Source organism: Salvelinus alpinus, chromosome 31 (genome assembly GCF_045679555.1).
Source record: "Salvelinus alpinus chromosome 31, SLU_Salpinus.1, whole genome shotgun sequence".
Taxonomy (NCBI): domain Eukaryota; kingdom Metazoa; phylum Chordata; class Actinopteri; order Salmoniformes; family Salmonidae; genus Salvelinus; species Salvelinus alpinus.
In genome coordinates, this window is record NC_092116.1 from 11,639,251 (window position 1) to 11,661,511 (window position 22,261).

The following is a 22,261-nucleotide window of genomic DNA, read 5'->3' on the forward strand; positions in this document are numbered from 1 at the left end:
GCATACTATATTCCCACAGGAGAATATTCTGGAGAGGATCCACCTGCATATTGTGCCTGAGGAGACAGATGCCTGCACCTCCAAGTCCTGCATCACACACCAGAAGTTTGCCATGACACTCTATGAACAGGTTAGAGAAAACCACTAGCATCTGGCAGCACCCCCCACACACGCAGGTCCATATCCAGCTGCAGGCACGTGGATTACGCACACACTCCATCTATTTGTGGGTGGCAGTTAGCCTAGTGGTTAGAGTAACCGAGTAACCGAAAGGTTGCGGGATCGAATCCCCGAGCTGACAAGGTAAAAATCTGTCGTTCTGCCCCTGAACAAGGCAGTTAACCCGTTGTTCCCTGGTAGGATGTCATTGTAAATAAGAATTTGTTCTTAAGTGACTTGCCTAGTTAAATAAAGATAAAATAAAAAAAACCATCAGGGGTGCAGCAGCAGGCACATGGATCATTGTCTGAGATGGGAGCTACCCAATCCGTCACACTCCAGAGTGGGGCTACTCCTCTGGAATGCAGAGGGTGGTTTTCCTCAGATCTCTGTGAGCGGTAGCAGTACAAGACCAATAATGTCACATAGGATCTCCATGTATTTCCCCCCACACACACACCCTCCCAACCCTGCCGGTATGATGTTCATCTCTGCTGCCATGTCCCTAAACCCCAGAGCTGTCCTGTCATCATTGTTTCAGACAGCTCTGATGGTGATACAGTGGTGGCCAACTCTCCTCCCTGAGAGCAAGTAGGTTTGCAGACATTTTTTCCTGCCCTGCTTTAACTCACCTGACTCCGTTAATCAGCTGCTCAACAGGACCTTGATTAGTGAAATCAGGTGTTTTACAGTAGGGTTGGAACAAACGCCTTTACAGCCAGTAGCTCTCTAGCTGGAAGGTTGCTTTGATGGGTAAAAAACAACATGGTCTGCAATACATGATAGATCAGAGGAACTCATATCTGACCCTTGAGGTCACGTGTACTGCAGGTTTTGTTTTCTTCTTGGTAGTTTATTAATTGATTCATAACTAGTGGAAACTTCACCCCGAAGCTGAAAACCAGCAATGCTTTGGACCTCAAGGCCCGAAGTTAAGGGGGCAATAGATTAAGTCTGAAGACCGGACACAAGCCACAACCCACCCGACACTTTTCCTCTCAACTCTGACAAACACTCCACTCTCTCCCATCACAGTTTTCACAAACAGCCCACAGTAGTAATTTCCCCATAACCATCCCCAAACTACTACCCCTCGCGAAATGACACGCTGACTTGATAATTAGTGCTTGGCAGTGGCTAAGCGGCGCCTAGCTAACGGCCATGTGTCTGTATTGTGTTCCTGTTCCCCTCTCCTCTACAGTCTGTCTGCCGTAGCTGTGGGGCATCCTCCGACCCCCTGCCCTTCACTGAGCTAGTGCATTATGTCTCCACCACTGCCCTCTGGTAAGACATGCTTATTGTTTTCAAACTGACGTCACACAGAACACATTTCTCTGTTCCTCATAGGATTACTGAGGGACTTTTGTACTTTCTAGCTTTGTCTCTCTCTACCTTTCTTTCCTTGTCTCACACTCTTTCATTCTCAGTCAACAGGTGTATCAGAGGCGGGATGAGTCATTTGGAGAGCTGCTGCAAGCGGCCAGTACCATCGGGGATTCCCGTAACTGTCCGGTAAGTGGCTGCCCCATCAAGCATTAAGAAAGTCATGCATGTCAATGGAAAACTCAAGTCAGGATGCGCCTCCATCTCCATCACACTAAACAACTACTAAGAAGGGGAAATTCGGACAATCACTAGCAAGACAACAGAACTAAGATCAACTGTGAAATTGTATTCATGGTTCTTGTCACTTAGTTAGTTGGCTAGGTACTTTGCTTAGTTTAGTTAGTTAAGCTGGTTAGTTAGCTCTGCTCCCCTAGTTAAGTCTCTTCCCTCTCTCTGTCATCAGAGTAACTGTGGCCAGAGGATCAAGATCCGCCGCGTCCTCATGAACTCTCCAGAGATAGTCACCATCGGTTTCGTGTGGGACTCGGACCAGTCGGACCTCACAGAGGACGTCATTCGCTCGCTGGGGCCACACCTCAACCTTTCCGGGGTAAGGACAGCAAGCCAGCAGGGACATAAAGCAAATTACTATGAAGCTCAGTTCAGTAGGGTAGCGCTATGTCAGTCGGTCTACTCTTGTGTTTCGTTCAATGAAAGTACAGCTACTACCATACCCCGTTCAAAGGCACTTCAATTGTCTCAAGGCTTAAACATCCTTCTTTAACCTGTCTCCCCTTCATCTACACTGATTGAAGTGGATTTAACCGGTGGCATCAATAAATGATCATAGCTTTCACCTGGATTCACCTTGTCAGTCTAGGTCATGGAAAGAGCCGGTGTTCTTAATGTTTTGCACTCTCAGTGTATGTGAAGTTGGGTGGCGCTTTATAATAACTCCATGTAACAAAGCATTTATAATGGATTAGTAAATCGTTTATTCATGTATTATTCATTACCCCATTAATTGCTCCATTTAACACTCAGAGTACTGGAATTACATAACTACTAGAATGGCCATGATTGTCTTTCTGACGATGATATTTCCATTGTATAAATAATACATAATAACTTGCCGATTGCATTTATTATGTTCAAATATAATCAGTCAGAAAATGTATTGATTGATCCAGAAGCAATAGTCTTGCCTACCAAGCTGGCCCTTCCACTCTACATCAAACTACATTTAAAATAATTTCACACACAAAATAATACATTTTGCCTAAAGACAAGATTAAATTGACAATAGTCTGGTGGGTGACAATATTATCAATTGTCAAATCGAGAATGAAGAGACTGATGACCTGCACTTCTTCCATATCATCCTATAGAGTCCATGCAGGCCAGACATTATGATTGCAATACCCTATCAGAAAGAGCAGATTCCAAGGTTTCTAATGAACCTATTCATGCCAAACAACTCTACAAATTCCGCCGATGGTCTCCAAGAATAACCGTGGCTCCGTGCATTCCTCATGTGAGTAGGTTACTGGTGACAATCAGCAATAGCCATTTGGAAAACAATCCTTTATTTTCTTCTGTTATATTCCATTGTTATATATATTCCATATTTTTACTGTAAAATATGTTTGTTGACTATGGTAGTGCAGGGCCTGGGATGTCTGCTAAATTAACAAGTTGATTTCATTGGCATGGCACAGCTATAGACTGGCATGGCACAGCCATAGCCTTGGCTTCTAAGCAGAGATAATACAACTCAAAGCATGTTATTCTGTTATTTTTAAATAAATTGCTTTGTATCATGTTTTTCATGACCTTCCTAAACGGAATATGAATGGATTTCTTTGTGATTGTGTACACTGAGTATACAAAACATTAACAACACCTGCTCTTTCCATGACAGACTGACCAGGTGAATCCAGGTGAAAGCTATGATCCCTTATTGATGTCACTTGTTAAATCCACTTCAATCAGGGTAGATGAAGGGGAGGAGACAGGTTAAAGAAGGAATTTTAAGCCTTGAGACAATTGAGACATGGATTGCGGATGTGTGCCATTCCGATGGTGAAAGTACCTTTGAACAGGGCATGGTAGTAGGTGCCAAGAACTGCAACACAGCTGGGTTTTTCACGCTCAACAGTATCAAGAATGGTCCACCACCCAAAGGACATCCAGCCAACTTGACACAACTGTGGAAAGCATTGGAGTCAACATGGGCCAGCATTCCTGTGGAATGCTTTTGACACCTTGTAGAGTCCATGCCCCGACGAGTTGAGGCTGTTCTGAGGGAAAAGGGGGGCGGTGCAACTCAATATTAGGAAGGTGTTCCTAATGTTTGATATACTCAGTGTACATTAAAACTAGCAAGGCAGAGAGCATCAGAATGACTCAAAATAAATGTAAATGTTTAAATACTCTGCCATTTTTAAAGTCATGTCCCCCTCGTCCTTGCCTTTTCTAAATAAGTATATATAACACTGTATTTGGATTTATTATTGATCCCTATTAAAAAATGCAGCATTGGTCCAGAAAAATTAAGGCAGTTATATACAATTAAAAACATTTACATTACATTTCATAACAGATTTCACAACACATGAAGTGTGTGCCCTTATTCCACTACTCTAATACCACATATCTACAACACAGTCCATGTGTGTATACTGCGTATGTTATTGTGTGTATACGTGCCTGTGTGTGTGTGTGTGTGTGTGTGTCTTCACAGTCCCTGCTATTCCATAAGGTGTAGTTTTATCTGGAGTTATAACCAGTTTTAGGAAGGAATGTAATTTTTGGAATGGTTTTCCATCGGCCGGTTCCCGCTCCTTCTCCGATAGTTGAATGTGCCGTGCTCAGTTGATAATCATCCCGATAATTGCCTCGAAACTGAACCTAACCTATACCGAAACTAATTTCACACATATAACATCAGATTAAATAATAGTAAGTATAGTATGATTGGGGAAAATGGGTGAGTTGATGAACGAGGTGAAACAACTATGCATAATTGTGTAGACCTAATGAAGAACAAGGCGGTCTATTGTATTGATGTATTGTAATTATAAACTGAAAACGGTGTACCCTATATCAGTCCACTGGAATCCAAGCGGTTTCATCAGTTTACTCTACTTCTACTTGGAGTAGGCTACACAGTGAGAGTGTGCCTCATTTACAATGGTAGGACCAAGATAGGACCAAGGATGCACATGCTGCGTTAGCGTTGCTACAAGATCTGAATGAAAACGACTCTGATGGCAGTGAAGAAATGGTTCATGACATTCTGATGATTATTATTCTGATTCATGCTGAATAGCTTTCCATATCTGAGAAAGGATCCATATCGGGCAGCAGGTGAGCGAGTTACGGATAATGTTTCGGATAAGATTGCACAGCTGTGCTAGGTGAAAGGAGGAACTCGCCGCTGGCCTGTTGCGGTGTTCTACAACATGCTTGACTTAGCTGCTATCATCACACGTGTTGTTCAAGCTGTGCATGAACACCATGAGCAGGAAAGACTTCATCATCAGTCTGGCACACGGGCTACGTGAGTGACATTTCGGGCCAAGGTAGCAGCAAAGATTCAACGGGAGCCATTGCCCAAGCCAAATTTCGCACAGCTCCCGGGGAGGAGAAATTGCAAGGTGGGCAGATGCACTCGGAACAGAACCCACAACACCTGTTTCAACTGCAGCTCCTGCAAGCGACTTATTTGTGGGAAGTGTTGCAATCAAGTGAAAGTGATGAAGATTTGTGCTGACTGTTACAATGGCTTGTGAAAGTATTCACCCCCTTGGCATTTTTCCTATTTTGTTGCCTTACAACCTGGAATGAAAATAGATTTTTGGGGCGGTTTGTATCATTTTGATTTGCACAACATTCCTACCACTTTGAAGATGTAAAATATTTTTTTGAGTGAAACAAACAAGAAATAAGACAAAAAAACAGAACTTGAGTGTGCATAACTATTCACCCACCCAAAGTCAATACTTTGTAGAGCCACCTTTTGCAGAAATTACAGCTGAAAGTCTCTTGGGGTATGTCTCTATAAACTTGGCACATCTAGCCACTGGGATTTTTGCCCATTCTTCAAGGCAAAACTGCTCCAGCGCCTTCAAGTTGGATGGGTTCCGCTGGTGTACATCAATCTTTAAGTCGTACCACAGATTCTCAATTGGATTGAGGTCTGGGCTTTGACTAGGCCATTACAAGATATTTAAATGTTTCCCCTTAAACCACTCAGGTGTTGCTTTAGCAGTATGCTTGTGGTCATTGTCCTGCTGGAAGGTGAACCTCAGTCCCAGTCTCAAATCTCTGGAAGGCTGAAACCGGTTCCCCTTAAGATTTTCCCTGTATTTAGTGCCATCCATCATTCCTTCAATTCTGATCAGTTTCCCAGTCCCTGCCGATGGAACAACATCCCCACAGCATGATGCTGACACCACCATGCTTTACTGTGGGGATAGTGTTCTTTGGGTGATGAGAGGTGTTGGGTTTGTGGCAGAATTGGTGTTTTCCTTGATGGCTTTGCAGCTCCTTCAGGGTTATCTTTGGTCTCTTTGTTGCCTCTCTGATTAATGCCCTCCTTGCCTGGTCTGTTAGTTTTGGTGGGCGGCCCTCTCTTAGCAGGTTTGTTGTGGTGCCATATTCTTTCAAATTTTTAATAATGGGTTTAATGGTACACTGTGGGATGTTCAAAGTTTCAGATATATATTTATGACCCAGCCCTGAACTGTACTTCTACACAACATTGTCCCTGGCCTGTTTGGAGAGCTCCTTGGTCTTCATGGTGCCGCTTGCTTGGTGGTGCCTCTTGCTTAGTGGTGTTGCAGACTCTGGTGCCTTTCAGAACAGGTGTGTGTGTATATATATACTGAGATCATGTGACTTTAGTTAACTAATTATGTGACTTCTGAAGGTAATTGTTTGCACCAGATCTTATTTAGGGAATTCATAGCAAAGGGCGTGAATACAAAAGCTTTTCCACTTTTTATTTTTTAGAATGTTTTGAAACAATTTATTTTTTTGATTTCACTTCAGCAATTTTTACTATTTTGTGTATGTCCATTACATGAAATCCAAATAAAAATCTATTTAAATTACAGGTTGTAATGCAACAAAATAGGAAAAATGTTAAATGGGGATGAATACTTTTGCAAGGCACTGTAGGACAAGGGATAACAGCTAAATGAGATCCAATGGTTGCGTGAAGACCATACTGTAAGCACGAGTGAGGCCACATAATTTGTCCAATAACTGACAATAGACTATTTCTGACGCCTGTCATATCAACACTTACAGTTGAAGTCAGAAGTTTACATACACCTTAGCCAAATACATTTAAACTCAGTTTTTCACAATTCCTAACATTTAATCCTAGTAGAAATTCCCTGTCTTAGGTCAGTTAGGATCACCACTTTATTTTATGAATGTGAATTGTCAGAATAATAGTAGAGAGAATGATTTATTTTAGCTTTTATTTCTTTCATCACATTCCCAGTGGTTCAGAAGTTTACATACACTGAATTAGTATTTGTTACTATTGCCTTTAAATTGTTTAACTAAGGTCAAATGTTTTGGGTAGCCTTCCACAGGCTTCCCACAATAAGTTGGGTGAATTTTGGCCCATTCCTCCTGACAGAGCTGGTGTAACTGAGTCAGGTTTGTAGGCCTCCTTGCTCCCACACGCTTTTTCAGTTCTGCCCACAAATTTTATAGGATTGAGGTCAGGGCTTTGTGATGGCCACTCCAATACCTTGACTTTGTTGTCCTTAAGCCATTTTGCCACAACGTTGGAAGTATGCTTGGGGTCATTGTCCATTTGGAAGACCCATTTGCGACCAAGCTTTAACTTCCTGACTGATGTCTTGAGATGTTGCTTCAGTATATCCACATCAGTTTCCTGCCTCATGATGCCATCTATTTTGTGAAGTGCACCAGTCCCTCCTGCAGCAAAGCACCGCCACAACATGATGCTGCCACCCCTGTGCTTCATGGTTGGGATGGTGTTCTTCGGCTTCCAAGCCTCCCCCTTTTTCCTCCAAACATAACGATGGTCATTATGGCAAACAGTTCTATTTTTGTTTCATCAGACCAGAGAAACATTTCTCCAAAAAGTATAATCTTTGTCCCCATATGCTGTTGTAAACCACAGTCTGGCTTTTTATGGCAGTTTTGGAGCAGTGGCTTCTTCCTTGCTGAGTGGCCTTTCAGGTTATGTCGACATAAGACTCGTTTTACTGTGCGTACAGATACTTTTGTACCTGTTTCCTTCAGCATCTTCTCAAGGTCCTTTGCTGTTGTTCTGGGATTGATTTTCACTTTTCGCACCAAAGTACGTTCATCTCTAGGAGACAGAATGCGTCTCCTTCCTGAGCGGTATGATGGCTGCGTGGTCCCATGGTGTTTATACTTGCGTACTATTGTTTGTACAGATGAACGTGGTACCTTCAGGCGTTTGGAAATTGCTCCCAAGGATGAACCTGACAGTCTACAATTTTTCTTCTGGGGTCTTGGCTGATTTCTTTTGATTGTCCCATGATGTCAAGCAAAGGGGCATTGAGTTTGAAGGTAGGCCTTGAAATACATCCACAGGTACACCTCCAATTGACTCAAATGATGTCAATTAGCCTATCAGAAGCTTCTAAAGCAAGGACATAATTTTCTGTAATTTTCCAAGCTGTTTAAAGGCACAGTCAACTTAGTGTATGTAAACTTCTGACCCACTGGAATTGTGATACAGTGAATTATATGTGAAATAATCTGTCTGTAAACAATTGTTGGAAAAATGACTTGTGTCATGCACAAAGTAGATGTCTTAACCGACTTGCCTAAACTATAGTTTGTTATCAAGAAATGTATGGAGTGGTTAAGTGAATGTAAATGTAACCTAAGTGAATGTAAACTTCCGACTTCAACTGTATATTCATTATAATTCAATTATTTGTGCTGATTTTCTCTATTCACAAACACGCTTGGCGCTTATACCGATGTTTAGGCTACTGATATTTTCTTCATTGACTGAGTGATTTATTAGACTGGTGGCTATTGGTACTCCTCGAGGTCCGGCTATTGTACTGTTAAATATGCATATGGTCATTTTGACCGCTTTGAGGATGAAATGTTCAAAAGTTTTAGTCTTCTTCTATGATATCTTTCTGAAACAGGTTGGTTCCAGGTTTTTATTGAAATTAAGTTATTGAAATTACAAAATGTAAAACGGTCATATTGACCGTGTTGGTGGTTCTAGTGTTAATATAGGTCATTATAAACCATTTACTAATCATTAGTTCTGTCTTTTTATATGGCCTCATCTAAAGTGTGGGCTATTTATACAGTACTTTATAAATACTTTTATAAATGTTTTTGTCACGTTCCTGACCTTATTTCCTTTGTTTAGTCTTTGTTTAGTTGGTCAGGACGTGAGCTGGGTGGGCATTCTATGTTTTGTGTTTCTATGTTGGGTTTGTTGTTTGGCCTAATATGGTTCTCAATCAGAGGCAGGTGTTTGTCATTGTCTCTGATTGGGAACCATATTAAGGTAGCCTGTTTTCACTGTTTGTTTGTGGGTGATTGTTCCTGTTCGTGCGTTCATGTTTTCCATGTTCTCTAGTTCAGGACTGTAGCTTCGTTGGTTTTCGTCTGTTTATTGTTTTGTTCGTCTTGAAGAAGTATTCTAATAAATATGGATACATACCACGCTGCGTTTTGGTCCTCCTCTCCTTCTACCGACGGAAGCCGTTACAGAATCACCCACCAAACTCGGACCAAGCAGCGTGGTAACGGGCAGCAGCGGCAGCAGCAGCAGCAGAAGCGATGTCCGGAGGAATGGACTTGGGAAGACGTGTTGGACGGAAAGGGTTGCTACACATGGGAGGAGATCCTGGCTGGAAGGGATCGTCTTCCATGGGAACAGGTGGAGGCAGCTAGGAGAGCGGAGGCAGCTGCGAAAGGGAACCGGTGTTACGATTAAAAAACGTCTTATTCCAAGAATCACAATAATCTTCGACTGTCAGCCCGTACTAAAACAGATTAGTCAAGTAGTCTGATTAAATTGGCCAAGGCACTGATTGTATCAAAACAAAATGTCTGCCTCCGCTCCAAAATTACGTGAACACTGGAATAGGAAAAACAACAAAAACAATACACTGTTGTGACTTTGTTTGGAATCACTGCATTTTGGTTTTACTCAATTTGCTTTCTGTCTTGTGTTTTTGTGTGTATGTTTGTATGTTGGAGCCTCCACAGCTGCCATTCCTTGCCCTGATTTTGTTGTTCTGTTAATTTTGGTGCCGTGGAGCATATGTGGGAAATAAAGTGGGTCTTTATCCCTCTGTAAGTCGGAGCGTTGCGTAAGCAGTGCGCGATACGATGCCCAGTTGGCCCACGTCGCAGATCAAAAAGCCTCTGCTGCACAGGCCAGCTCGTGTCCACGCTTCCTCCGTGCCACGATGGAAAGGCACTGTGTGTGTGTGTGTGTGTGAGAGAGCGAGTCAGAGAAAGGTTGTGTGTGTAGTATGTGTAAGAGAACAGAGCGTGTGTGGAAGATGTGGCGTGTGTTTTCTGTACATGTGTGAGTTGGGACTGTGTTGGAGTACAGAGTGTCCTTGGTGTGGGCATGCAGGAGGTTTAATTTGTAACACTCTACTCTGGCTGACACTTCCTGTTCCTTCAAGATGTTTATTTTTTTCAGAAACGAAATGAGTTTCGGTTAAACCTACTACAGACTTAGAACAAACTCTTATAGGCCTGGCCCAACATATTGCGCAACTCCATCTCCCTTGAAGACTATAGGCACAGAATGAGCTTCTGTGAAACCTGTGTCAAACCTAAGACAAACTCTCACAGTACAGGCCCAACATATTACACAACAGCCCCCTTAAAGACCACAGGCACAGATTCCTCTTTGCCCCTCTCGTTGTTTTGAGTGCATTCCAGAACTGGATTAGTCTAGCAGAAGCCCCACCAAGTACCACAAAGGTCTTGATTCATACTCGTACTGTTCATGTGACTGTGCTGGGTGTCGGAGAAAACCTCCCCCCTTCCTAGGAATCCATTGTCTCCCATAGCCAAAGAGAACTGGCCATTCAGGAAATACGGGTGGGGAAAAACAAAAACATTTCACAAACTCTTCATCCAGCGGTCTATTCAAACTGGTGGGAGGCTGTGGTTACGCTGATAATTGCCTGAACTAGCTTGATGGAAACAGCTCGATTTGTGGAAATGTACAATGCAAACGAGACCCTCAACAGTCCAAGTTGAAGGGCAATTAAACTGTCCAAATGCTAACGTGTGGATGGCAAACATGATAGTTTTGGCCAAAGGGCTGTATACGTGACTAAGAATGTTCGAACCCGGGTCTGCTGCATAATGCAAGACTGTTAGTTCATTAAGCTAAAGCCTAGGCATTAGTTTGGGCAGCTAACGTAAGTCATCAGGCAAGGTTACTCGTGGGCAGCATGGGATTGTTTTTGTGTATTTTGGTCATTTCTATCATTTGATCCAAATAAAGTAATTGAAATGTGTGTATGTGTCCGCAGCTCTTCTACCGGGTGACAGACGAGCACGCCAAAAAGGGAGAGTTGCTCTTGGTTGGGATGATCTGTTACTCCAGCCGCCACTACTGTGCCTTCGCCTTCCACACCAAATCCGCCAAATGGGTCTTCTTCGACGACGCCACCGTCAAAGAGGTGAGAGTACGCTGATGCGTCTTGAACACCAAAATACACGCTCACCAAGCAAGTAAGCAAACACACACCTCACCCAATGCCCTCACAGCCTAAGTCTAAGTCTTTTGCTGTGGTGAGATATGAAGCTCGGACCACTAACACACATGCACTAGCGCGCACATATGTTTTATAACAAGACTAACTAAAATAATGTTAGGTTGGTACCTGGCTTGAATAGTTCTTTGACTATTTAAATTAAACTATAATCACAATCTGATATCAATGGAACGGTTTCCATAAAATTATTTAGATACTATCGGCTACCTGCAGTCCACAGGGAGCTTAACTGTCCCCAGGCAGCAACTCAAAGCGCAGTGCATAAATGTACTTGTCTGAACCGATTAAAGCAGGCAGTTTTAAGAGAGAGCAAGGAGCGCCCCGCTCCATCTTTTATCTCCATCGCCACAGTCTTTATTGTCTAAGGGCCCCATCGACCGCCCTTTACCACCCCCGGGGTTGAAAAGTCTGCTATAATCACCACCACCACCACCCACACAGACACGTACACAAGCAAGCACGCGCACATACACGCATGAATGCAAGGAGGCTCGCTCGCTGACACACACACCCACTGGGCAAAAACTGGTTGAATCAACCCCCCAAAAAATCAAGGCGATGACGTTGAATCAACATGGGAAACGAATTGGTGTTGCAAAAAGTATTCAACGTAAGGGTATTTTGTCTTTTTTTCCCACCAAACTCAACCAAATGTATACTGAACAAAAATATAAACCCAACATGCACCAATTTAATTGATTTTACTGAGTTACAGTTCATATGAGGAAATCAGTCAATTGAAATACATTTAACTAGGCCCTAATCTATGGATTTCAAATGACTGGGAATACAGATTTTTTTTAAATGTATTTATTAGGATCCCATTAGCCGACGCCAATATGCATCTGTTGGTCACAGATACCTTAAAAAAAAGGTTATGCTTATGCCTGCCCATACCATTTAACATTTTTTTTGTTTACCTTTATTTAACTAGGCAAGTCAGTTAAGAACAAATTCTTATTTTCATTGACAGCCTAGGAACAGTGGGTTAACTGCCTTGTTCAGGGGCAGAACGACAGATTTTCACCTTGTCAGCTCGGGGATTCAATCTTGCAACCTTTTGGTTACTAGTGCAGCGCTCTAACCACTAGGCTACCTGCCGCCCCATAACCCTGGCGACACCATGGAGCACTCTGTTCACAATGTTGATTTCAGCAAACTGCTCACCCACACAACGCCATACACGTTGTCTGCGTTTGTGAGGCCGGTTGGACATACTGCCAAATGCTCAAAAACAACGTTGGAAGAGGCTTATGGTAGAGAAATTAACATTAAATGATCTGGCAACAGCTCTGGTCGACATTCCTGCTGTCAGAATGCCAATTGCACGCTCCCTTAACTTGAGACATCTGTGGCATTGTGTTGTGTCACAAAACTAAAGTGGCCTTTAATTGTCCCCAGCACAAGGTGCATCTGTGTAATGATCATGCTGTTTATGCCACACCTGTCAGGTGCCACACCTGCCACGTGAATGGATTATCTTGGCAAAGGAGAAATGCTCACAATCAGGGATGTAAACAAATTTGTGCACAACATTTTTGAAAAATAATATTTTTGTGCGTATGGAATATTTCTGGGTTATTTTTATTTCAGTTCATGAAACATGGGACCAACACTTTATATGTTGTGTTTATATTTTTGTTCAGTGTAAATCAAAACTAGACGTTGAAATGACGTCTGTGCCCAGTGGGACACCTTTTCCCCCCTTCATTTTAGTCGTTTAGCAGACACTTACAAATAGTGCATTGATCTTAAGATAGCTAGGTGAGACAACCACACATCACAGTCGTAGTTAGTACATTGTTCCTCAAAGTAGCTATAAACAAAGTCAGAGCTCGTAAGAAAGGACAAGTATTAGTTCAAGAAAGGCAAGGGTGTTAGTTTTAATAATTATGTTTGTGCGGGGGAGAGACACACACGTTCACAAATACACACGCATTCACAAGTACACACACACACTCACAAGTGTACACACACACTCAAGTGTACGCGTGCACACAGCAGCAGCACTTGTACAGTAGTAGTGTACTAGGGTTTCCTAATGGAAACTATTAAAGCAGTTAATTGCATCCTCAGTCATCCACAGTTGAGATACACTGTTTAGTGGACTTTTTGGATATATTGAAATGACTCGTGGTTGGAATTGGTCTTTTGCGTGCGCATGACTGTGTGTGTGCGCGTGCATAAGTGAGTGTGCTAATGAACTGCAAGGTGTGTGTCCGGTGCATTTGACTGGACTGCGGTGCAGGAGCTGGCTGGCTCCGAGTCAATCCATCAGCAGCTTATGCAGTGTGTGCACTTCAGCCCTACTGGGACGGAGGGCTACAGTACAGCACTCTTAGCCAGCTAAATAACACTCCATATACCTGCTGTATTGCTCCTCATTCTCTCACTGCCTCACACCAAGTAACGAGCAGACTATATTTATATTTTACAAGTTGTGTTTTGTTGACTATCATTCTTGTCATTCATTCTTTTTTTTAATGTATTGTTGCAGTAGTGGTTCAGTTTCTCCTATATATATATATATATATATATATATATATATATATATAATTTTTTATATATATATATATACTTTTTTTTTTTTTTTTTTTTGAGTTTTGTCCCAGGCAAGGATAAGTGTTCACCATCAAAATGTCAACTCAAAGCAACCTCTTCCAACCTTTGTTTCTCCTTCCTTTTTTCTTTTCCCTCATTTTGCTTTCCTTTCTTGTTCTCTCTCTTCCTCTTTCACTCTCTTACCTTCTGCTCCTGTCTCCTCCTTCGTTCATTTGGTTAATTAGGGAGCACACTAGCATCTGTTAGCCTCCAGTCTGCCTCTGGCATTTTCTAGCGAGGCACACACCTAGCCCAGCTCAGCTAATGTGATTGTGAGACTCCGTTTCAGTGCATATTTTTCACTTAAGATCCAGGACAAAGGGAAAATGTGCATTCGCAGTGTACAACAATGCCTCCTTGGCTAATCAGAGTTTTGTGTGGAATTAGAAAAGTAAAATTAATCCATGAACAGTTGGTGAACAGCTTGGATCCAATTGCGCTTCTTCTGGTCTATGGTCACTACATGTTTTGGGGGTAGCGGTACAAAGAACGTCACAGAAAGCATTGTGTCAAAATCATCCCTCCAAGGTTTTTGTTTGTGTACTATCCATGCGTCTCATTTTTAACAATGCATTTGACATTACTTGCAGCAGAGTATTCCTTAGAGCCCAACCGCTTGAATTGTGTCAACCATTTTGAACGAGTCAGTGTTTTCTGAAAGGTGTACACAGATCAGAGCTAGGGTTTGGGGACCTTCAGTTTTAAATGTTTTTGGCAACTGGTGCTCATCAAATACTGTAAATACAGGAGCTTCAAAAGTAGTAATGTATATTGTCACTAAAGAACACATCTTCTGAAAAGAACTCTCAGGGTAATGAGATGAGGAAACTGGTTGCTGCCAGTAAGACAAAGGCAACTTCTTGTCACATTGGGAAAATACCAGTTTGTGCGTGGTACGCAGACAAACAGCCTTCCAGACGTGCACACAAACACACATACACACACACACACACACACTATTGACCTCTATATCTCATCTCCTCTATCCTAGATTGGGACCCGGTGGAAAGACGTGGCCACCAAATGCATCAAAGGCCACTTCCAGCCCCTCCTCCTATTCTACTCCAACCCAGACGGCAGCGCCATCTCCGTAGACGACGCCTCGCGCCAGAACTGCGATCACTCCCGCTACAAGGCCCCCGTCAACGGAGACGTCCAAGGTATACAAGACATCGGACAAAGGGACATTCTCTTTTCGTTCCTTTTATGGGAAGAACTACACAACTAACCCTAGAGTCATGGGAACTTTCCAGCACGTTGAGGGGAATAACTTCTTTCAATTTACAAATCAAAATCATGCAGAAAATGTTTTTTTCCAGAATGCCAAGTCAAAATCATTTTTTATGTTGTCATCAAACCAAGATGTGTTTTTGCGATGCAGTCTATCTAATGATCTTTGACTTGAGACAACTTGAGACCAAAATGTGGTCTAGGTCTTTTGGAGACCAGATTGAAACTGTCCTCCTTTCCAAACTGGTTAAACCACCGTTCCTCAGCTTCACCTGTGCCAATTCCAAGGAACCACATACCACATTTATAAGTCATAGTTTCTTTTAATTCATGCTTAACAAGGGGGTGATATATTTAAGTCATGCAGTAAATTCGCAGCCAATACGTTCTTCCAAGAGTAGAGTTCTGCAGCACCAGCCATTTGGAAGTAATGTCAGCAAGTGTTGCCAATGGTGTGACTGTGGTTAACTTTTTTTTTGACGGCGTGTGCTGAAATGCACACTTAACCAAATGACTGCCACTGCCACAGAGCAGTGGTTCTTCAAGTTTTGACCAGAACTTTCTTTAAATATTTTGGTCAAACCGTGAGCCCCCTGCCAGACACACTGGAATAGCTTTTTATTAATTGTCAGCCCCACCACATTCAGTCTGAGCGAGAATCGTTTAAAAAAAAGTCGAGCTACAATACACGTTGCAGTGTGGACAAAAAAGTGATGGGGTCAATTGGGTCTATTCGGGATGCAATTTTGGTGTCTTTTGAAGTCTCACCATTCATTTGACATTTATGTCAAGTGTCTAGACTGTGGATGACCAGAAAAGACGTGCTATTAAGCGAAGTGTCTAACTCTACAAATACGTGCTGCCCTTTAAAACAAGTTTGTGTGCCATCACTTCAGTTGGATTTAGGGTTGCAAAATGTTCTGCTTATTGCCTCCTGATTACAGGAATATTCCACTGGCATTTCTGGAAAAGTTGTGAATTTTGGGATAGCTGTCGGAATTGAGCAATTCTTGTTGGATTAATGTTTAAGTGTATTAGCTAACGGTGTTCCAACCGATCAATACTTGATTTGAAACCGAATGACGAAAGTTCATGAGCCGAAGGCCTTTTTTTATTTAGTAAAAAAATGGTTAACCTTTATTTAACTAGGCAAGTCAGTTAAGAACAAATTCTTATTTACAATGACCAAACCCGGGCCAATTGTGCGCCGCCCTATGGGACTCCCAATCACGGCCGGTTGTGATACAGCCTGGATTCGAACCAGGGTGTCTGTAGTGAAGCCTCTAGCACTGAGATGCAGTGCCTTAGACCGCTGCGCCACTCGGGAGCCCCCTTCTTTTTTCGTATGATTTATTTATTTCTGACGTCAACCTCAACCATAATACTCACTGCTGTTGGCAATGGCAGGAAGTTGTTGATGACAACAGCTGAACATTTCTTTGTGGGGATTAAAAACCTTTGGATATGTTTGGGGTGGGGTTTATCCCCCTTAATGATCCTCCCTCTAACTCGATGAGCTGGCCTCGCCCCAGGTCGTCATGTTGCCATGTTGCATTTAGAGGCAGCGCAGTGTTACAGACGAGCTTAAGAAGAAAGTGCGACCATTTTATTTATTTTTTTGTCATCCATTTCAGTTATCACACATTTTGTTAACTGGGTAGCGCTCCACTTTTTGTATTTATTTTTAATTATTGTGGATATTTTGGGAATTTACTGAAAAGCTAATGACATTGAACTACAAAATACCTAAGAATTGCTTTATGGGATTGATAAAATTGATCCCAACCCTGATTTTTCTCATCCTCTTCTCCTTTCCGACCACCCAGCGCCTGAGTCTACAGTTCCAGGCCCCAAGAAGCTGGACCTGACCAGGGAGAACCTGAATGCCCTGCTGGGCCTTGGCGGCTTGAAACAGAAGAGCCAGAACCCCTCTATCCATAGTTCCACCTTTACCAGGGGCAGCGGCCAGACTAGCGGGGGCCGAGGACCAGGTACGACACTTGGGGTTGTGGGGTGGGAGAGAGAGAGGGAGGGATGGGTATTTTTACAGACAGGCTCTGGTCAAAAGTAGAGCACAATATAGGAAATAGGGTGCCATTTGCGATTCAGCCTTAGTCATTATTGCACATTCCTTTGTTATTGTGGAGCATGGCGTAATGTCTGCCCTTGTTTTGGTTCCCCTTTGTTGTTACTCCCTGCTTAAAGCCAGCAGCTCAACTGTACAATGTGTTTTGACTGTTTTCTATCCCCCAGCAATGGAAAATGTTACCAGTAGCTCAGGGCTTTTGAGAACAGCAAATCCACTCTGAATGACTAACAACAATAGCAGTCAAGTACCTTGTGGGAAAAGCGATGAATTGTCCTCACAACACTTAATTCAGGCAATGGAGTGACTGCAATGTGCATGCCGTAAAACCAAATTCTCTTATCATGATTTCAATTGGAGGCCTATATCTCGGAGAGCTGGGAGTGATCATAGCTCATATTCACAGAGAATCTGTTCTAGCACATTCTTTGTGCTACAGAGGGTGGGTCTGACATGACCGCAGTGGATAGTTCTAATCCGTCGTCTCTGACTTTCTCCTACATGGCGAGAGATTTCACTCAGAAGGAGAGGGAAAGGGTTTCCGCAGCTCCACGGGTTCCACCTCGGTGCATTTCCCCTCACCCAGCAGACAAGCCCGCCGTATACATTAGCACATTGGTCGGCCCTAAAGTTCCCCCCACTCTCTCTCCTTTACACACTCCGCACTGTTCAATGCGTCCAGGGGTCTCGTCGGGATAGAGGGGAGTTGGGTAGAGGAGGGATGGAGGGTGTGGAAGATGGAGAGGGAGTTGGTGTGGCCTAGGTTACTGTAGTTTTGTCTCTCTTCTTGTATTGGGCTGTAGAAGGTGAAAGAAAGTTCCCACTTGCGTGTTTGACTTGCTACACATTCTTTTTGCTCTGTTTCTGCCCCTTGTATTGTCTATTGGAATTTAAGTCCCTCTGTATCAGTTTCTCAAAATGACTGAAATGGAATGTCTTACATAATGTTTCTTTCTCCCCATCTTGCAGTGACACTGGGCACCAGTGATCCTAAGAGCCGTCTGAAGGACATCTCCAGAGAAGTGGCCCAGAAGGCAGGGGAAATCCAGGGGATGCACCCCTCCAGGAGATACCAGGACAAGATAGAGAGGAGGAGACAGGATGCCCACTACAGAGGTGTGGAACTACACACAGGCACACGCTCTCACACACACACACACACACACACAGACCAATGAAAAGACAAGATAACCCTTGACACAAAGGTGTACAAAATGCACACGCAACCCACCATTATCAACATACATAACATCAAATCACCTGACCAACACAAACGACTAGCATTTCACTGTACTGGCCCTTACATAATCAACCAGGCAGGGTGGTTTGGGAGCATTGTGTCAGGATAAGGATTAGAACTCTGACATCTGTTGAAGCCTGCCCTCATCACCCCCCCCCCCCCCCCCCCCCAATTTTAAACTCTAACCCTCTGTCATATTTCTCTCACCTATCCTGTCATTTAATTTCTCTGAACACCAAAGGGGTAGAAACTAGGGGCAAGGTGCTAGGAACTGAAAATGAACTAGCCCCCAAATCCACCATGCAACCACAAGCGGCCCTGTTAGCACCAGGCTCACGTCCCTTTATGATTGAATGCACCAGGCTAACAGAGGCTAGCGTCATGCCCGTGATGAATGGCGAGACTGGAAGTGACACTATAGTTGATGTAAGTGGAATAAATCCATCTCTAGTGCTGCTCGTGCCCAGGCTAGCGCTCCACTAAAAAGCTGACCTCAAAGCTACTGGACATACTTGGAAAAAGAGAAGCATAAGAAAGTTAGCACTCGGGTCAGATAGGAAGTGTTGATGTCAATTACAGACATTGGCTTCATCATAAATGGCACCCTATTCTCGATATAGTGTACTATTTATGAACACAGGTTTTTGTTCAAATGTAGTGCCCTATGTAGGAAATATAGGAGTTAGGGTTACCAGAACACATTACCCAGTTTTCATCTAGCATAGTGTAACTGTGTTGACTTTTAGCTTCCAACCCTAAAAGACAAACGTGCTGTGTTGTCATCACAGGCATAGTTAAACCATCTCTGTCGCCACACACACACAAGTCTCACACACACGCCATGTGAACAGTTATGTTCGAGGTGATTTAACTCTCGCACGCCCCGTCAGCAGAATCCATCTCTGTAGCGACTCTATCTCTCAGGAGAGGTTACATCTAAGGCGTTGTGGAATATAACCTCCCATAACTTTCTCTGTACATCTGAGACTCAGTGCAGGCCTCAATCCTAGATCACACACCCTGTCATGTTATTAATGAATATTAATATGGTGATTTAGGAGACACTTTTATCCAAAGGGATTTCCAGTTATAAACATACACCTAGACCAGTACGTGTGTGTGTGTGTGTGTGTGTGTGTGTGGGGGGGGGATCAAACCCACCCACTGATGTTGAAAGAACAATGCTCTATCCAACAGAGCCATTGGAATCATGAGAAGGCCAGTTGCTAGTCAAAATCATCCAAATGTTATATACTGGTCCCTTAGTGCATCTCCTATTACTCTTTGTTCAAGCGCTCCATCAGTTAATAGAGTTGGACGGTAATTAGAAGAGCATATTTTTCATAAGTAAAGCTTTAACAGTGGCCCTTTTTCTCATTTGACATATGTGGCCCAAAATGTGTTACATGGACCCAGCTGGTCCACGATTACACCAATTATACCACGGGCTATTGCATACTGCACACCTTGTTTTGTGGTACAAACACTTTTTGTCCCCTGTAATGGTTTTAGGGCTTAAAAATGTTTCATCCTCTTCCATTAAAAAGTGCTAGTCAATTGTTTCTATTTAGATTTTATTTTTATATTCCCAAGCGAAAGAAAGTTTGATAGAGGTAGTACTGTATGTATAGTAGCTTCAGGTTCTATTAGTTGTGGATACAGCGAGGGTACAAGTGTCATCCAGTATAGAAATAAGCGGGCTTGTGTGTGCCCCCCCGGTCATATCTTTCGAAAGTGGCGGGCATGACTCAGTGTCCTTGAAAGACAACCACACACGCATACAAACATTTTGTCCTCTCAATCATGCACATCTCCAGGCCACAGACTCATCAGTTCAAGGAGTCATGGACAGCCAGCAGGGAATACACACACACACACACCATTCATCAATAATATCTTCACAGACGTCACAACGTCAGGTCACTTCCCCTACTGCTACACCACAGAGACACATACGGCCTCCCGACATCCATTATTTACGCCTTCCTCTTGTCTACAGACGTACAGTACCAGTCAAAAGTTTGGACAGACCTACTCATTCAAGGGTTTTTCTTTATTTTCACTATTTTATACATTGTAGAATAATAGTAAAGACATCAAAACTATAAAATAACACATGGAATCATGTAGTAACCCAAAAAGTTTTAAACAAATCAAAATATATTTTATATTTGAGAATCTTCAAAGTAGCCACCCTTTGCCTTGATGACAGCTTTGCACACACTTGGCATTCTCTCAACCAGCTTCACCTGGAATGGTTTTCCAACAGTCTGGACGGAGGTTCCAAATATGCTGAGCACTTGGTGGCTGCTTTTCCTTCACTCTGCGGTCCAACTCATCACAAACCATCTTAATTGGGTTGAGGTCAGGTGATTGTGTAGGCCAGGGCATCTGATGCAGCACTCCATCAAATCAAACTTTATTTGTCACATGCGCCGAATATTTCAAGTGTAGACCTTACCGTGAAATGCTTACTTACAAGCCCTTAACCAACAGTGCAGTTCAAGAAGAGTTAAGAAAATATTTCCCAAATAAACTAAAGTAAAAAATAATAAAAAGTAACACAATAACATAACAATAACGAGGCTATATACAGGGGGTACAGGTACCGAGGTAGGTACAGGTTAGATGGTACAGGTACAGGTTAGATGTACAAATTACATGTAGGTAGGGGTGAAGTGACTATGCAGAGATAATAAACCGCAAGTAGCAGCAGTGTACAAAACAAATGGAGGGGGGTCAATGTAATAGTCCGGTGGCCATTTGATTAGTTGTTCATCAGTCTTATGGCTTGGGGGTAGAAGCTGTTAAGGAGCTTTTTGGTCCTAGTCTTGGCGCTCCGGTACCGCTTGCCGTGCGGTAGCAGAGAACATTCTGTGACTTGGGTGAGTCTCTGATAATTTTATTGGCCTTCCTCTGACACTGCCTATTATATAGGTCCTGGATTGCAGGAAGCTTGGCCCCAGTGATGTACTGGGCCTTACGCACTACCCTCTGTAGTGCATTATGGTCAGATGCCGAGCACTTGCCATACCAGGCGGTGATGCAACTGATCAGGATGCTCTCGATGGTGTAGCTATATAACTTGTTGAGGATCTGGGGAACCATGCCAAGTCTTTTCAGTCTCCTGAGGGGGAAAAGGTGTTGTCGTGCCCTCTTCATGACTGTCTTGGTGTTTTTGGACCATGATAGATTGTTGGTGATGTGGACACCAAGGAACTTAACTCTTGACCCGCTCCACTACAGCCTCGTTGATGTTAATGGGGGCCTGTTCGGCCTGCCTTTTCCTGTAGTCCACGATCAGCTCCTTTTATCTTGCTCACATTGAGGGAGAGGTTGTTGTCCTTGCACCACACTGCCAGATCTCTGACCTCCCTATAGGCTGTCTCATCGTTGCAAACGTAATGATTTTGTTGGAGTCATGTTTGGCCATGCAGACGTGGGTGAACAGGGAGTACAGGAGGGAACTAAGTACACACCCCTGAGGGGCCCCAGTGTTGAGGATCAGCGCGGCAGACGTGTTGCGGCCTACCCTTACTACCTGGGGGCGGCCCGTCTGGAAGTACAGGATCCAGTTGCAGAGGTAGGTGTTTAGTCCCAGGATCCTTAGCTTAGTGATGAGCTTCGTGGGCACTATGGTGTTGAACACTGAGCTGTAGTCAATGAACAGCATTCTCACATAGGTATTCTTTCCTTTTGTCCAGGTGGGAAAGGGTAGTGTGGAGGGCGATTGAGATTGCGTCATCTGTGGATCTGTTGGGGCGGTATGCGAATTGGAGTGGGTCTAGGGTATCCGGGAGCATTATCACAAAGTCATCC

The 22,261-nt window shown here is 43.3% G+C and overlaps 1 protein-coding gene across 3 annotated transcripts in view; it reads left to right on the plus strand.

Moving 5' to 3' along the window:
• LOC139561080 (inactive ubiquitin carboxyl-terminal hydrolase 53-like) overlaps nucleotides 1–22,261 on the plus strand; it is a 64,410-nt gene that overhangs the window by 24,557 nt on the left and 17,592 nt on the right. For all 3 annotated transcript variants that reach the window (XM_071377921.1, XM_071377924.1, XM_071377922.1), the window contains 8 exons: nucleotides 20–130; nucleotides 1,361–1,443; nucleotides 1,587–1,671; nucleotides 1,949–2,095; nucleotides 11,040–11,189; nucleotides 14,878–15,046; nucleotides 16,943–17,107; nucleotides 18,172–18,318. In XM_071377921.1, coding sequence (XP_071234022.1) covers nucleotides 20–130; nucleotides 1,361–1,443; nucleotides 1,587–1,671; nucleotides 1,949–2,095; nucleotides 11,040–11,189; nucleotides 14,878–15,046; nucleotides 16,943–17,107; nucleotides 18,172–18,318 — 1,057 coding nt within the window. The remainder of the gene's footprint in view (nucleotides 1–19; nucleotides 131–1,360; nucleotides 1,444–1,586; nucleotides 1,672–1,948; nucleotides 2,096–11,039; nucleotides 11,190–14,877; nucleotides 15,047–16,942; nucleotides 17,108–18,171; nucleotides 18,319–22,261) is intronic.